Here is a 17,623-nt window from a genome sequence, read left to right as displayed (position 1 = left end):
TTCTGCAGAACTGCCATGTCTCACTTGATGAGACCTTTCTGAAGCACATTCACATCTTATGGGACCCTTCTACTTCCAGCGAGCCTTCAACACAGAAGCACTGTTACAAATTTATTTAGGGGTTCCTATCAAATACTGAAACCAGATTTTTAAAATTGTATTTCAAAATATCACCCTGACCAAAGAAACTATAAACAACATTTAGTCTTCAGAATCATTTATGATAGAAACTATTTTCTCTATTGTAAATAAAATTAGCTATTAAAAGATTTAAAATAGTGGTGTTTGTAGTTTCAAATTTCCCTTACATTTGGGGGACAAAAATTATATGGAATGAAACTACAATAAAATAAGTTTTTAATAACCTTCATTGCTAATGTTTCATACATGTGCAGAATTTTTCATGGTACAGAGTATTTCCACATCCTAAACCTCACCAGCTCTCCAGAATGTTCCTCCAAGAGGGGTGACAGTACCATTACTATTTTAAGTAAAGACACTGAGGTTCAGCACTTTTACAGTTTGTTCAAGGAACCAAGAACTGGAATTGCAGGCTCTTGGCCAGCAGACATTCCATTCTCACATCGTTTCCCAGGAACTTCATGACACCTCCTTAAGGAAGGGCCTTCCTTTCAAAAGTTCATGCAGATTCCCTGAGCCCTATTTAAGTACAAGCTAAAAATATCGTCAAAATATGTACACTTAATCCTGAAAATGACACTATCACTTAAAGTCGTTTTACACACAGGATGAAGTACAAGAGCACTACGTTTTGGAAGTAAAGTTGTGAAAAAAGAATCTATCATAATCATTAAGAAAACTTTAATAGTCGAGTGGTTACTCTCAAGCCCAACAGACCACAGTACCTGCAGAAGTTGGTAGGGATCACAATAGCGTAGCCAACAGAGGTTCCTCCCAAACAGTTCCCTAGTTCATGAAAGAGCCCATGAGCCAGGGACTCCAGTGGCAAAACAATGAGAAACATGCTCAAGAAGATTCCATTTGTGGGCTAAAAAAGTAAAAAACAACATTTATATAGCTTGTGGATATTTACACGCATGTGTATTGACTCACGGTTTTTACCACTATGTTCAAGGATACAAATAACAACTCATAATCTAAAAACAATAATAAGGAAAAGCACACATTTGTAGACAGGCATAAATTATAGGAGCAATGAACCATATTGGATCCCAAAGTCTTTTGGAAGTTGTAGCAAAACACAGCACATATTTTAAAAATTTTGTTAACCTTCCATCCAAACCAAAAACAAAAATATAACAACTCTGATGTGAAAGAGAAACAAAAACCATCTCTCCATGTTCAACCCACATACACATCACTTTTCCATCCCTTTTCCAAATACCATGACTACTGCTTTATCAAAGAGGATGCTTGAGGAAAGACTCGGCTGTCCCCATCCCATGTGGAGCCCAGAGAGTCCAGAAACTATAAGAATAAAACAAAGGAAAATCAAGACCTTAAAGCTAAAAAGTTAATTTCATTTTTATATAATAGTTTACCTTTTAAAAACTACAAACTCAATTTGTCTAAATTGCAGATTCTAACAAAAAAAAATTAAGGACATTTAAATACCTTTAAAGCAGCACATAAAACAAGAAGACAGAAAAACATTTTTAAAAGAAGCCAAGTTTAAATATTAACTGAAACGAAAAAGCAGAAGAAAAAAAGTGCCCATTTAAGTTGAAATAAAACAGAAAGATGATCATTAATCCCGTACTGAAGCTGAAGCTTTTTTTTTTTGGTTTTTTGAAAAAGGGTTTCTTTGTGTAGTTTTGGTGCCTGTCCTGGATCTCGCTCTGTAGACCAGGCTGGCCTCGAGCTCACAGAGATCCGCCTGGCTCTGCCTCCCGAGTGCTGGGATTAAAGGCGAGCACCGCCGCCGCCCAGCTGTACTGTAGCTTTTTAATATTGGTACTATTCCAGATTCTTGCTTTGCTGCTGCACAAATAATAGGCCTATGTGCAGGAACAAATGCCAACACTAAGGAGTGATTCATCTGATCAAAAGTAGAAAATTTACCCATAATAAAAAAGCAGATACACTGTCCAATTTGGTACACTCTAGTTTATCAACTATACAATATAAACTATAGTAAGTTATGATTATTTAGGATAAAGAATTTATGAACACTGAAAAATATGAAAATTTATAAATGATTAAAACCACTTCAAATAGAGTCTTTTTTAGTATTTCCACATTTCATACTATGTACAATATACATACACACATACACAAATGTAGTGGTATATGCTCCACCCATGACTTGGGGTTATAGGCCTGAAGGAGGCGGTACTTCCTGCCGTTTTTGTATGTGACCTCTTAAAAGGTAAAGGAGAAGGGTCATGAGCCCCTTCTCCCTGATGCCTGTTTCCTGGTCTGATCGAACATCATTTCTGTAAGGCCATTAATTTGTATATATTTACATTCCCATATGCCAGCTTAATGGTATCCAAAACCCTATCAGTATAAATATGCTACACCTTACATAACTGCTATATAACTTATACATGTTTTTATGTAATGCATGTTACATAATTTCAAAAGACTTTGTGTTTATTGGATTACAGTGCTTACGCTTGTTGAATTAAAAATAACTAAATGGGAGATTTATCTTTTTAATTTTTTAGTTTATGTGTAACTGTGTCTGTGTGAATGTATATGCATGTGTGTGTGCAATTACATGTACTGATGTGTTCAAAGGCCAGAAGAGTGAATTAGATCCTTTGAAGCTAGAGTTATAGGACAGTTATAGTTTGTGAGACACTGTATTTATTATGTGGATGTTGGGACCACAACTCTGGTTTTCATAACTGCATAGTAACCATTTTTAATAGCTAAGTCGTATCTCTCCAGCCCCCAACAAAACTCATGAAGTCATCAGAAGCAAAAGAATAGAAATCTAGAGAACATTTTTTAAAAATCTAACTGTCTAAATATTACTTAGGAGATCTTGATGTACAGTCATCAAAGTTCTAATCAAAGTATTAGAAATCTATCCTGTCACTGAGTCTCTCAAGAGACAAAACCACAAAACAATTAAAGCCATACCCTTATAAGAGTGAAAACACAGTTGCAAAAGTGAACTCAGGCAAATCTACTTATGCTCCCCTATAACCAGCAAAAGAGCTTTGAGGAACGAAATTCTGTGGTCTTGCCAAGTGTAAAAACATATGAAACTGTACAATGGCCAATTACAGAATGAGGACTATGAGTGGAGGCTTCCTAGAAGCCAAGTTTCCTAAACTCTCAAGAGCATTTCTGATCTGCAAAGAAGAACAGCAATGATAGCTATTTCAAATAATTGTGAAGACTCCATATATTTATACATACACAGCACAGAGAATGGAGGTTAGCACACAGAGAACAGTTTATAAATGGCACATCTTATTAAAATGTAGAGGATAATCTAGTAGTTATTTCTTGTTGGTTTGGTGAGTTGTTTTCTTTTGCCTTTTTTATTTTTGTTTTTGTTTTTTGAAACAGGGTCTCAGGATATAGTTTTAGCTTGACTGTAACTTGTCATTTAGGTAGGCTGGCCTCGAACTCACAGAGACCCACCAGCCTCTGCCTCCCAAGTTTGAGGATTAACAGCATGTACCACCACATGACCCTCACTTAAAGGCTGGAAGACCAGGTGAAGGAGAAAAGATAGGTATGCACAATTGAATAATATTTCAGTCAACTGTGGACCATATGCACCATTTGGGTACCTGGGAACAAGATATCCATTCAGGGTCACATAAAATCACAAAGGAACTGTTAGTGGGTCACATATTCCCTATTAAATGCTTACTGCAAAGTGGTCTGCCTTGTTTACCCAGCAACAGCCCCTCACTGTGTGCCTGCTGACTGAATCCCCAGGCCAGATGGAGTGACTGAGATATAATATAAATTTTCAAAGTATACGCTATGATGTTCAGGATGCACTGCTCAGAATTTATCTGTTAGAAACTATACCACACCCATCCTTCATGAAGAAAATATTCTTCAAACCATTGTTTTTGGTGTTTTAATGGGAAAAGAGCATCTACTCCTCTGAAGGGTTTCAATATTTTCCACCAAAGCATGCTCTGGAAACTTAACTCTCGATACAGCAATGCTGTGGGACGGTCTGTATGTCAAATTGCTCTGATTGGTCCATAAATAAAACACTGGTTGGCAAGTGGCCAGGCAGGAAGTAGGTGGGACAAGGAGAGAGGAGAATTCTGGGAAGTGGAGGGCTGACGAAGAGAGTCACTGCAGCAGCCGCCATGACCAGCAGCATGTGAAGACACCGGTAAGCCACCAGCCACGTGGCAGGGTATAGATGTATGGAAATGATTAATTTAAGCTATAAGAACAGTTAGCAAGAAGCCTGCCACGGCCATACAGTTTGTATGCAATATAAGTCTCTGTGTTTACTTGGTTGGGTCTGAGCGGCTGAGGGACTGGCGGGTGACAAAGATTTGTCCTGACTGTGGGCAAGGCAGGAAAACTCTAGCTACACAGCAATCTTAGGAAATGGAGTCTAATGGGACATTTATTGGTCATAAGGACAGGGAACTTTGAAATGACCTTCACAAATGAAATACTGATTATTATATAGGAGTTCAAAGCTGTGAAACATACTTCTTAGCCCTTTACCTCCCTCCATCTATCCATCCATCCACCCATCTATCCATTGATCCATCAATCCATCTAGCTCAATGTTCACTATTGAAATTGAGCTTTCTAACTTCATACTGTGAGAAAAAAAGTCATTTCTTTATAAATTACCTACTCTGTGTTACTGTCACAGCAACACAATGTACTAGGACATCCTTTTTTATAGTGTTCTGGGAAAAGTGATAAAATTTTAGTTTCAAGCTAAAATAATGTCCCCCTTTGTAACTTAGACTAAATGGCTCTAAACTGGGACAAACAAACGAAACAAAACAAAATAAAAATGTGAATGCCACGCACTTCTAATTCAGCAGCAGATTGGAAAGCTCCCTGTTCCCCATCCCAAATGAAGGAAAGGCTGCTCTTTCCATTTTGCTGGAAGTGAAATCATGCTACATTAATAGATTTCATCCCTTCTTTGGATGTGAGGCTGATACTAAACTTCTACCATACCCAGGGACTGGCCCTCTTCACCTACAGTGAAATTAACGGTATAATGGATTTTCTGGTTTGAATGAAAAGGGTTTCTACATAAAGTTGCACCAATGGCTGGGCAGCGGTGGCACACGCCTTTAATCCCAGCACTAGGGAGGCAGAGCCAGGCGGATCTCTGTAAGTTTGAGGCCAGCCTGGTCTACAGAGCGAGATCTAGGACAGGCACCAAAACTACACAGAGAAACCCTATCTCGGGGGGAAAAAAAAAACCTGCACCAAATCTCCAAATTACAACAGTGAGCAAGGAAAGACATGTAAAGCTCAAGATTTCAGAGGGGATGTCTAAACATAAGAAAATGTCATGGGGTATGCTTCTAAGTGGGATGCAGTCTCCCTTCAGCCTTCTGTTGAATTTCCAATTCCCATCAAAGCCACACTAGCTGTGCTACGACACTGTGCCTTTGTAATTGACTTATTGAAGGGGAAAGTTTAAGAGACTGAAGCAAATGGCAAGCAGGGAACATAACACTCACTGTGGGAAACAATGGCTAAAACGGTGCATTTTAAAGTCAGAATGAGCTTATGAGCAAACCCCAATAGAGGTTAACGTGAAATTCCAATTCTTTAATGAAAGTAACTGGGAATGAAACTACTGATTCATTCTGACAATATTAGAGTGGAAGAGCTAACAAAAAAAACAAAGCTACTTAAAAGCTTCACATGTTCTTAGCCATGACATAAAAAAATTCATAAAAGAAAAATAACTGATGAGTTAAGCCATATCTATTTTCATCTATCCTGACCTCGGCTGACAAACTGGTCTACTTAAGTTTCTTTAATTTCTTGATTTTCCTTGTCATATTAGGTTTGTACCCACCCAACCATTAGTGGGAGAGCTTTCCAGTAGAAATCAACCACCAACCAAAGGATCAGTTAAAGAGACACAAGCAAAAAGTTTAACACTTCAGTATTATTTTTATAGAAACATGGAGTGTGTGTGTGTGTGTGTGTGTGTGTGTGTGTGTGTATTAGGAACACCATTTAGAAATGTAAGGTAAATAGTTCAATTTAGAAATCTATTAAAATTCAAGTTAAAGAATTTGAGATAGCTGAGAATGGACTTGGATTGGCAATGTCATTCTCTCCAAAATAGTCTTACCCAACAGACCTCAACTGTTTCCCTTTCACTATATAATTTTCTGACTCTAAATCATTTGAAGTCACTGGAACTTGTATAGACCTGGTAGGTGCTTTCCAAATTATGTTTCATATGAATGTTACATTTGCTTTTCATCTAAGGTCCAAGGAGAGATCTCGCATAGAAGTTAAAGGGTGTGTGAGCTTGGGAGGAAGGTAATGGGGTTAGTGAGGGTTAGAGACAACTATTCCATAGACAGAGGAGTATAGAAATGCTGCTCGTTCAGTATTTTCTTTTAGTGTTTTTCCCCCTCTGAGTATACCCATTTACATTTCACAGAACACTGGGCAGAAGAAAGATTTTGAAAGTTTTCTATCAGTTAAATGACAATTAAGCTGAAAAGTCTAATTTCCTACAAGGAACAATCCCAACATCATACACAACAGTTATCAAGTAGCAGCCAATTGGGGAATATAAATACATTCAGGTAGATTTACATTAGTTTTGAACCGCTAAACCATTAAAGCACTCAATAGGTGTATTGCTGACCAGGATTGCGTCAAGACTTTAGCAAAGCATAATGCTAGGCTCTTCCTCAAATTACTGAATTCCATTCTTCAGAACTTTAACAAATTCCACATGACACAAAGCACAGATGTTAAGAACAAGGCTCAGCAAGCTTTTTCTCTAATTAATATTTTAAGCTTTGGAAGCAAGTAATAGGGTTTTTATTGAAACTACTAAACAATGCCATATATTTATTTATGATGATAATTTTATCATTTTTATGATGATAAAAATCAAGGACCAAGGAGTTCTAAAATCTATTCCTACATTTAGGAACAGGCCTTGAATAATAAAGCCAAAACAAGCAAACAATAACAAAAAACACTGAGGGGCCAGAGATGTTCAGCAGTGCAGTTATGAGTGCTTACTGCTTTTGCAGAAAATCAAAGCTCAGTTCCTAGCACCAATATCAGGTAGTTCAGGACAGCCTGCAAATTCAGCTCCAAGGAATCTGACCCCCCCGCAACAGCACCTACACACACCTACACACCTACACACACACACACACACACACACACACATACACACACACACACACACAATTTCTTAAATGAGGAAATACACATTTTAATATCTCTTAATATTGATAGAATTAGACAGAAAATTATCAAGGATAATGATACAAGAACAACATCACTACCCAGCTCGACTTAGCTCTTATTTATAGTATACTCTGCGTAACAGCAGTGTATTCTTTTTCAGATTATTTTTCAAGTGAAGATGAACTAAAACATATGCCAGGCCATAAACAGGTCTTCATCAAAAGACTAAAACACAAATTGTGTCCTCCAACCACAATGATAAATCAGAAATTAAAAAAAAAATAGACTAATGTTGGGAAATCCACAAATATTAGGATTTTAAACAATAAAAATATATATAACCCACGGGTCAAAGAAGATATTACAAAGGAAATTAGAAAATACCTTGAAAAGCAGTATAACACTATCTGAAAGATAGACATAGACTAAAATAAAAAAAAAAATAGCTCGGGTCTGAGATCTCACATTTACATTTAATTATGGTAGACATATATACAAAGGCCATTCAGTTGGGTAAATGTCAGTCTCCAGTCTTTTCAGTAAAGGTGCTGAAGCAACTAGATATTCATAAACTAAATAAAATTAAGGTCCTTATACTATAAACAAGAAACTAAAATAGAGCATAGCCCAAAATGTGAAGGCTAAAATGATAAAGCTTCTGGAATAAAATACAAGAGAACCTACAGTTGAGCAGATTCTTGTATAAAATACTAAATACATAGTTCATAAGAGAAAGAACTGATAAACTAAATTTTATGTAAAATGTTTATTCTTCAAAAGTATCAATAAGAAAGTTAAAATATAAGCCAGAGTAAAAAGAATATTTCTAAATCCTCAATCTGATAAGAGACTTGTACCCAAATATACAAAGATCTCTTAAAACTCAAGACAAATAGCCTAACTGAAAAACAGGTAAAAAAAATATGAGTTATTTAAATATACTCATTAAATGAAATACTTTCACTCATGCAAATGAGATACCATTTGAGAGCTAACTTAAGTGATTTTCTCAAGTAGGTCAACTTTAGGAAACACTACCAATAAAAGTTAATACCATGGAGATTGATTCTCCTAACATTATCTTTGCTGAAAGATTCCTTAGAAAGCTTTTGTGTAGTCACATTGCTGTGTGCTGTGGATTATGTTCATCGTTAATAAAAAAAACTATTTGGCTGATAGCAGGGCAAGAAGAGATTGGGTGAGACAGTGACACAAAGAGAATGATGGGAGGAGGAAGGTCAGAATCAGGAGAGTCTAGAGAGACACCAGCCAGCCAGCCAGCCACCGAGCAAGCAAGCAGTACATGTAAAAAAATGAGGTAACAAGCCATGAGCTACGTGGCAAAGTATATATAGAAATATGGGTTAATTTAAGTATACGAGTTAGCTAGTAACAAGCCTGAGCTATCAGCTGAGCATTTATAATTAATATAAGCCTATGTGTGTTTAAGAGTGGCTGTAGAACAGGAAAACTTCCATCTACAAGTGTGTATACTTTACTTGAAGTATATTCAAAACATATATGCACTGGTATATGCAAAACAGAAAAATCTAGTGACCAAGATAGTATCTGGTTAACAGAATTTTATGACCTGGAAAGGAGTCATACATGAATGAGGCTGACTTGGCAAAGAAAAAGTAGTTAAGACTGGGAAAGTGGCCAACACAGAGAAAAGTGGAAGAGGAAGGAAAATTCTTGCTAGAGTTCTGACATCATAATTCTGAAAGTCCCTAGCTCTGGCAAGTAAGCAAAATGAGGAAGCTACCCTGAGACAACACCCAAGATGTTTTCACCACTTGCTCAACTCCCATACAGGCTCCTTGAGGCAGCCCACACTAAAAAGAAGCACCATGCCCAGGCAAGTGTTTATATCTAATGCCCTTTAACACTCACATCTAGAAATCAAGCAGCAGCAGCAAATTGGTACAAAGCAATTGAACCAAGAAGAGTTGCTGTTGTATGTCCACATTCCAGCCTGAGGTACTCAAATTATACTGTTTGTCACATTATGAACAAATTATAAGCAAACTCTTTTCATGTTAGCCTCTTCTTCTCATTACAGAGTTATCCATTTTTAAGGGCAAAGATGTCCTGAGCTCTTTAGCATTCAGTACCATCTCTAGCTAAATGTCAATAACTACTCAGAAGAAAAGACAAATTCATAAATAATATAGAAACAAGGGCTGAGGAGATGGCTTAGTCAGTCAAGTGCCTGACAAGAAAATAGGAGGATCTGGGTCAGGATCTCCATAACCCATGGGAAAAGCCAGGTGTGGTGGCACATGTCTATAACCCTAGTGCTGGGGAGATATTGACAGAAGGATCCCTAGAGTTTGATGGCCAGCTAGTGTAGTCAAGTCAGTGAGAGACCCTTTCTCAAAAAAGAAAAAGAAAGGAAGAAAGAAAGAAAGGAAGGAAGGAAGGAAGGAAGGAAGGAAGGAAGGAAGGAAGGAAGAAAGAAAGAAAGAAAGAAAGAAAGAAAGAAAGAAAGAAAGAAAGAAAGAAAGAAAGAAAGAAAGAAAGAAAGGAGAGAGAAATTAAGAAAGAGAAAAAGAAAAAAAGGTGAAAATGATGGAGCAAGATAGGTACTTGATGCAAACATCTGCCCTCCATATGCATGCAGATAAACACACACATGCATGTACATAGACACACAATACATACTCATACATAAATCACACACATATAACTTAAAAATTACTATAAACACAAACTCTTAACTATATAGTTTGAATGTCCATAAGCATATTAAAAAAACATTTTTGGGCAGGAAATATATCACAAAATCTATTTTTCTCTTATCTAAAATTCAGATTCTCTAATCTTTATTTCAAACCTAATATGGTACTACACATATAATTTCTTTTCAAATAAAATCTTAAGAAAAAGGCTATGCCATAAATATGCTATACATAAGCCACAGAAGATAGGTAGGGGTTTAGGCTGGTACCAGTAACTCTGGTTATGTCTTTAAAGCATAATCTTAAGTATGTCTTTAAGTATAGTCTAAGAATGTCTTTAAGTATAATCTCTAATTGGCACTGACATAAGAAAATAAACTAAGACCAACAACGAAACACATGAGCTTACCTGCCAGGAGACTGCTCCCAAAATTGCTGTTGCAAGAAGACTAAAAAAAACTAACTGCTCTGAAATTAAGCAAAAATGACGCATCCCTTTGGATGCCATGATTCTATCAAGGCTATTGTTATCTGCTCTGTGGTTGATATATACTTTATGGCAGTCGTTTAATTTGGTATGAAATCCCCAAAGAGTTAAAAGAAAAATAATATGGCAAATCATCCAAAAAATTCCAAAAATGGAAAAGCCTGGTATCACAAAATACCAGAGGTGAGTGTCTCTGAGTTTAAATGCTGAAAGAATAAAGAATGTAAGTTCAATCATTCCAATGAAAACCACTGAAAGTCTCCTGCAAATTCTTCCACGGTACAGAAAAGGTTTCCACCTTTCGGTTACTGAAAGTCCACTAAAATAAATGTCAAGGAAAGGATCAGTTATCAAGCAAATAAAAAAGCATGCAAAAGCAATTGGATTCTGGGGAGTTTCCAATGAAGAGAAAAATAACAATACTGAAAAAATTATTAAGTTTGGAATAGCTAGAAAGGACTTCATTCTCAGGTCTATAATGAGCATGGCCAAAGCCATGACAAGCAAAATAACACTCAGAGATTTCTCCACCAGCATAGTTGTGCTGGCAATGGCAAACCCAACAAGTTCCAGAAACTCTACTGTGGTTAGTAAAGTGGGCCGATGGCGGATATAACCAGAAATTCTCTCCACCAAAGCACACAATATCCTTAATACTATAGATGTCAGAAGAAGGTATTTGGTTGACTCTTCTTTCACGTCATTTTTAAAGGATGAATTATCAAGAAAACATAGAAGGCCGAGCAAAAATCCAAACCAGAGATTGGAGAGACTTAAACTTGCTGCTTCCATTGAAAAGTAATAATAGAGTATGCTGGCAATCCCCAGAACAAAGAGGCCGAGAATAAATATCACCAAAATTAAAGAATTGGCTGTTTTTTCCCATCGTACATAAAGACCTAAACATATAGCCACCAGTAAGTTGATTCTGGCTAAGTAGCCGAGATACCGCACAGAGGAGTGCATGTTCACTTCTCTATTGACTTCTTCCAGCCGTGTCATAGCTAGATAGAGACAGTGACTGAAGCAGTACCGCAGTGATTTACACATGTAATCTGGCAATGGAGGTGCTTCCCACACGTGCAAAAATGAACTTCCTGTATTTCATTCAACAAATCCAAGATGGTGCTAACTTCTATTCCAACATGTTCTCTGAAGTTTTCTTTATAGTGACCTAAAGAGAAGAAACATTATTGCACAGTTCATTTTATATACTATTATGATTTTGTTCCATCTTCTTTATACTAGATAAATGACTACCTCCCCCCCTTTTTTGTTTTGTTTTGTTTTTTGAGACAGGGTTTCTCTGTGTGTAGCCCTGGCTGTCCTGGAAATTGCTCTATAGACCAAGCTGGCCTAGAACTCACGGAGATCTGCCTGCCTCTGCCTCCCAAGTGTTGGGAGGCATTAAAGGCATGTGCCACCACTGCCCATCTATATTACATAAATGAGTAAGAGAAAAAGAGGTTCTTCTGAAATCCAGTTCAAAGTTTAATTGCATACATCTTTTTTTTTTTCTTGGTTTTTTTTCAAGACAGGGTTTCTCTGTGTAGCTTTGCGCCTTTCCTGGAACTCACTCTGTAGCCCAGGTTGGCCTCAAACTCACAGAGATCCACCTGGCTCTGCCTCCTGAGTGCTGGGATTAAAGGCGTGCACCACCACCACCACCACCACCACCACCACCACCACCACCACCTGGCTAATTGCATATATATTAATAGAAATGTTTTATGGATTATAAATTCTGCAAATTACACAAAGGAAAATGCCCATGATTTCTATTCATATTGATTAGACTGCATCACTAACTATCAGTGGAGTCTTCTTGTCAGTGTAGAAGCTGAACCTGGCTAATCTAGTCCTACTTGAATACTCAGTTTCACTTATATCATAAGCACTTGGATTTGACAAAACAAAACGCCACTCAACTTTTAAATGGAATGAAGGACTTCATTAGTACTTCTAATTTGAAAACACTAGTATACAGAGATGTTAACTATTATTGCTGTCTTAAATCCCTAAATCTTATTACAAGACAGTCCTAAAAATGCTATAAAATGTCAGTCTTTATATGGTTTATCTAATAAACTCATCTAGAAATAAAATTTAACTCTATTAAGGTTACTCAGTCCCTAAAGCTGAGACATAATTCTTGTACTTTCACTCCTACTAAAATAGATTACTTGGATTATTACTTACTTTTCAAATCTAAATATTATCTATATAGTAAATCAATTGCTGAACTTCTTACTCAAAACTCATATACTGAAATGCTTACCAGGTCATGGTAAAGTAAATGAAGAACTTCTTCAAGTCTACCTTTTCAAAAGGTCACTACACTACAGCAATTATTTGCTAGGACCCAAATAACTATTTCAACTTTATGTGCTTCCATAGGTTTCACCCAAAACACAAAAATGGTTTAAAAAAAACTATATATATTTAGCCGGGCGGTGGTGGCGCACACCTTTAATCCCAGCACTCGGGAGGCAGAGGCAGGCGGATCTCTGTGAGTTCGAGGCCAGCCTGGTCTCCAAAGCGAGTTCCAGGAAAGGCGCAAAGCTACACAGAGAAACCCTGTCTCGAAAAAGCAAAAAAAAAAAAAAAAAAAAAAAAAAAAACTATATAATATATATGTACAGCGGAGTCAATGAGATAAGCTCAACTGAGAAGTAGTTACTATTACATGAGTCCAATCTCTGAGATTTATAATGGTGGAAGGAGAGAACCAAATCCTACAAGTAGTTCTCTGACATACGCTCACATATTAACCACACAACACACACACACACACACACACACACACACACACACACACAAATATATAAAAACATATATAAAAAGGATTACTGAACTATCTACTAGGTAGCTCTTCAATGTTTTCCAGTATACTGTAACACAAATATATAAAAAGAATAACTGAACTATTCACTAGGTGTTTTCCAGTATACTGTAAGAACTGATCTATTGTAATAGCTCATGGTCATAAATACTTAAAAGCCCAAAATATTCAGAAAACAAATAGTTCATGGTCTGGGGTGGGTATCAGTGCCAGAGTGTTTCTCTAAAATATACTTACAAGGCATTAAGCTTGAACCCAAGCAACAAATGCACACGAGTGGAGGGGAGGGTGTGATTAGCTTATTTAAACTTTCCTAATAGAGGTACACTAAAAGACACACTCAAATAGAATCATGAGATAACTTAGAATTAACCCCTAAGTAGCATTTGGCTGGAGAAGACTATTTCTGGAACAATCTTAGGATCCCTAGCACATTTCAAGTGCCATTACTAGTTCTACTTTTTTTAGGTAAAGCATATTTTTATTTCAAAATCTATTCATTAGGTATTCAAGCCAATTTTCCTCTATTATGTTTCATATAAGCACTTCTTACCATGTGAGATTAATGAAAATGTCTGCTTTTTGTATATTGTCAATTTCTATATTAGTATAAGAAACTGATAAAATCTAGACTGTAAAAAATTTTTTATAAAGTATTACTCCTATATACTATAATATACACAGGGGGAGAGGAGAAAGAGGAGAGAGAGACTCAAAATATTGATGATATAATATAGGCTCAGAATGAGCACTACTAGACAGAGAAAAATTCACACATTATGCTGAAAGGTACCACACTCTACATTCATGAGACTCCTGTGTTTCCTGGTCAATATTCTTTCCCACTCTGTGACTGTTCAAACCTCTTTCTTCTCAAATCTCTTGACACCTACATCTCACTGAATTTTTATCACATGACTGCTTCCTAACAGTGTCATCAAAAGGGAACCTGTAAGTTTCCAATAAATAAATCCACCTCTATCTGTATCTCTGAATGCCAGTCAGAAATAGCCATTCCTTTGTGAATTTTCGCTGTTACAGAATGTCATTCTCTCCAAACTTTCACTTATGTTTAATTCATTAATGCTTAAGCATTTGTAGGTCAGCTTTTTAAAAAACTACTAAACAAAGGGGTAAAGAGAAACAAAAACAATCGTTGTTCTCCCCATCTCTTCTACCATACTCAATTTTCTTCTTTCTTGACAGCTAATGTTTGGTTGTTTAAGTTCTCATACACTCATTTCAAAACACAGAGCAGTACCATTCCCTTAGTGTAAATGCTCTGTCAACTTCTAGAATGATCAGCAAGTTCCTAAATATGATGGAACCTTTGCAGGATCCCTGCACATTGTGTTTAAAATCCTTCACAGTGTTGAGTACTATCACCTTCTGAAATCTTCCCTTCGCTTGGCTTCTAAAGTTCAAGGATCCATATTTTCTTCCTAACTCAGTGGTTTCTCCTTGCTTGTCTTCAAAGTTCTTCATTTTCAACCCATGTTTTGGTCACTCAACCCCAACCTAGGCTTTGAGCAATCTCAATTACTTCCATATCTTAATTATATAATTTAATAAAAGACAATACAGCTGTAACATGGAATATTATGCTACCACATTCTTACAGGACTTAGTTTTAAAAGTCTTTGCCCATTTTATCTTTAAAAGATAGCCTGAACTAGAAATTAAAACAAATCAAAAAAGCATTATAATTCTTTTCACTTGAGCTGCCTTTCCTAATGATTTCATGGAAAATTCCAGAGGCAAATAAAAGCAGAACACAATGGAATCAATCAGCAAGTCACTGCTAAAGTCCATTTTTAAAAAAATCTCAAGCTGTATATACATCTCAGAAAGAATGCTTAGTATTTGGGAGGCCCTGGGTTTGAACCCAGTAGTACACCTCCAACCTTCAATCCTATATAAAACATTAACCTTCTTTCACACTTCTTCAACCACAATTTAATCTTCTCCAGCTCTTGATTTTTCTTTCTTCTTAGCAGCTCTTTCACATTTCTACTTCTTATCCCCAAAGTCACCATCTCCATTTTGGCCACCATGATCTCATGCTTGAATGTTTTCCTTTTTTTTTTTTTTTTATTCAATTTACTCCTGCACTTCTTATACAAATTGTGTTTTTTTTGTTTGGTTGGTTGGTTTGGTTTTTTGAGAAAGGATTTGTCTGTGTAACAGCCTAGGCTGTCCTGGAACTCAATTTGTAGACCAGGCTGGCCTGGAACTCTTCAGAGAGCTGCCTCACCTGCCTCTGCCTCCCGTGGGCTGGGATTAAAGGCATGCACCACCACCGAAACCCAGCTAGAAAGTTGGCTTTTAAGACCAAATTTTACCATGTTACTACGCCATGCAAAATTCTCGAATGGCTTTCCATCCCTCATAGTACTATAGTCTAACTAAGCTCATTCAGTGCCTGATAAAGTACTCTACATTAGATAGGAATAATTTTCCTACCCATCTGTTACTCTTCTTCCTCTCACTTTGGATTCCAAACATAATGACATTTCGATTCTGAACTACATAATTACCGTGCCCTCTCTGGATACACTTTTTCCTCCTCCTAGTCCTAACTACCCTTTGTCTGTCAATCTCTTCAGGTCTGGGCTTAAAATCCTTTTCTTAGAAGAATCGCCTTTCACTAGTCAGATAATCCCTGCACATCCTCTGAAATAGAAAAAAAAAAAATACTCTTCTCTTTACCACGCGTTTAATGTCTGCATTCCTCACTAAGTCACAAGGTCTCTGGTGAGATTTGACTTCCACAATGCATGCTCAGTATCTAGCCAAGTCTGTAATCAAGTTAGCATTCAATCTGTTAAAAAAAAAAAAAAAAAAAAAAAAAAAAAAAAAAAAAGACTAACACAGAACTAATGTGGATAAAATAAACAGCTTTTCTAATATGTCACAACTAATACTAGTAGTTAGGGGAGATTCCAGGAATGTCTGGCTTCTTTGCTTTCGGCTTAACTCCAGCCTTCACTAAATTCACCAAATTTCTTTGGAAACAGAAAGTACCCTCCCTCCCCGTGTCCTACGGCAATGGGCTTCAAGACACAATGTGTCGCTTTCATGACCTTTCAGTGTAAATCTACTTCTGTCCCATTTAGAGGAAGTATCAAAACCTGGAAGGACCACACTGAGAAGTCCGGGTTGGACAATTACAATCTTGCTTTGCTGGGTCCCTGCCAATAACTCTTTAGACGCACCTCTTAACCAGAAGAATGGCCACTCAAAACTCTAAATTCCTCCCTCCGGAGCCGCAAGGGTAACTCGTCTCCCATTAGGCCTTATCCTAGCGAGGGGTGGGGAGATGGGGCCGGGACCCTGGCCCTCCGCCACCCCGAGCTCGGAGAGAAGACGACACCACGAGACGCCGGGGTCGGGGTGACCAGGGACGCCCTCCCTTCGCCGTCGCCGGTCCGGGGCTCGCACGGCTCCCGCCCGGAGGTCGGCGGGGCGGGGCCTGGCCGGGTCAGCGCGGCCCTGGGCGGCGCCCAAGCCCTCGGCCGCCCCGCGGCTCTCCCGGAGCCACTTACCTGACTCCGGTCGCCACCCACCCCGCTCCGTCCTGCCACTCGGAACCAGTTGGTGGTGAGCCGGGGGACGGGAGCCCGAGCCGCCCTGGCTAGCACCGCACGGCCTCGGTGGAAACTTTCCCGAGTCCCAACACGGCCGCCATGTTTGCGCCGACGACTCCGGGCGGTACGGATCGCCGCCAGGGTCAAGCCGCGCCGCGCGCTTCCTTCCCGGCCCGGCCTCCTAGCGGCTCTCCACGCCCAGCTGTGAGCCCCGCGCGGCGAGGCAGGTGCGCCCAGCGCTGCACCAAGGCCGGCGGCCCCACCCTGGGTCCGGCTTTAACTCCCACCCGGGATTAGCAGCAAGAGCAGGGAACCCGAAGACTGCCGAGGAAGACCAGGCCCCTAAATCTTCTAGGTCAACCGCTATAGGAGAGAACCGAGACTGGGCCACCTTGGGTGGGATAGTTGCAAGTAGACTGCAAATGTATACAAAAGGCGTTGCTGCTCTTTCATAGAGATGATATAATATATGGCTTTGCATATGATAACCAAGCCTTCAAAGCCCTTCTGTCTTTACCTCAACTTGCTTTTTTAATTAAGTCCGCCATTAATCCACATCCTGAATATCTTTATTCTACAGTCCTATTTCTCCCTGGCTCTGAGCGACTTTCAAACTCCACTGACAATATTAATTTGCACTCTGCTGTCCCTGAATTCACATGGCCATACTGTTGGGAGT

General features: G+C 38.3%; 1 protein-coding gene across 2 annotated transcripts in view; it reads right to left on the bottom strand.

Annotated features, from left to right (window-relative positions):
* Tmem168 (transmembrane protein 168) overlaps positions 1-17,086 on the bottom strand; it is a 28,822-nt gene extending 11,736 nt beyond the window's left edge. Inside the window, exons 1-3 of one of the 2 annotated variants that reach the window (XM_028871791.2) lie at positions 16,903-17,086; positions 10,438-11,689; positions 867-1,009 (exon numbers count right to left, since the gene is read on the bottom strand). In XM_028871791.2, coding sequence (XP_028727624.1) covers positions 867-1,009; positions 10,438-11,565 — 1,271 coding nt within the window. In that variant the 5' untranslated portion in view covers positions 11,566-11,689; positions 16,903-17,086. Of the gene's footprint in view, positions 1-866; positions 1,010-10,437; positions 11,690-16,572; positions 16,816-16,902 lie in introns of those variants that run through there. The other variant, XM_028871792.2, reaches the window with a different exon arrangement.
* Between the last annotated feature and the right edge of the window lie 537 nt (positions 17,087-17,623).

This window comes from Peromyscus leucopus, chromosome 3 (assembly GCF_004664715.2).
Source record: "Peromyscus leucopus breed LL Stock chromosome 3, UCI_PerLeu_2.1, whole genome shotgun sequence".
NCBI classification, from domain to species: domain Eukaryota; kingdom Metazoa; phylum Chordata; class Mammalia; order Rodentia; family Cricetidae; genus Peromyscus; species Peromyscus leucopus.
This window is presented reverse-complemented; position numbering and strand designations above follow the sequence as displayed.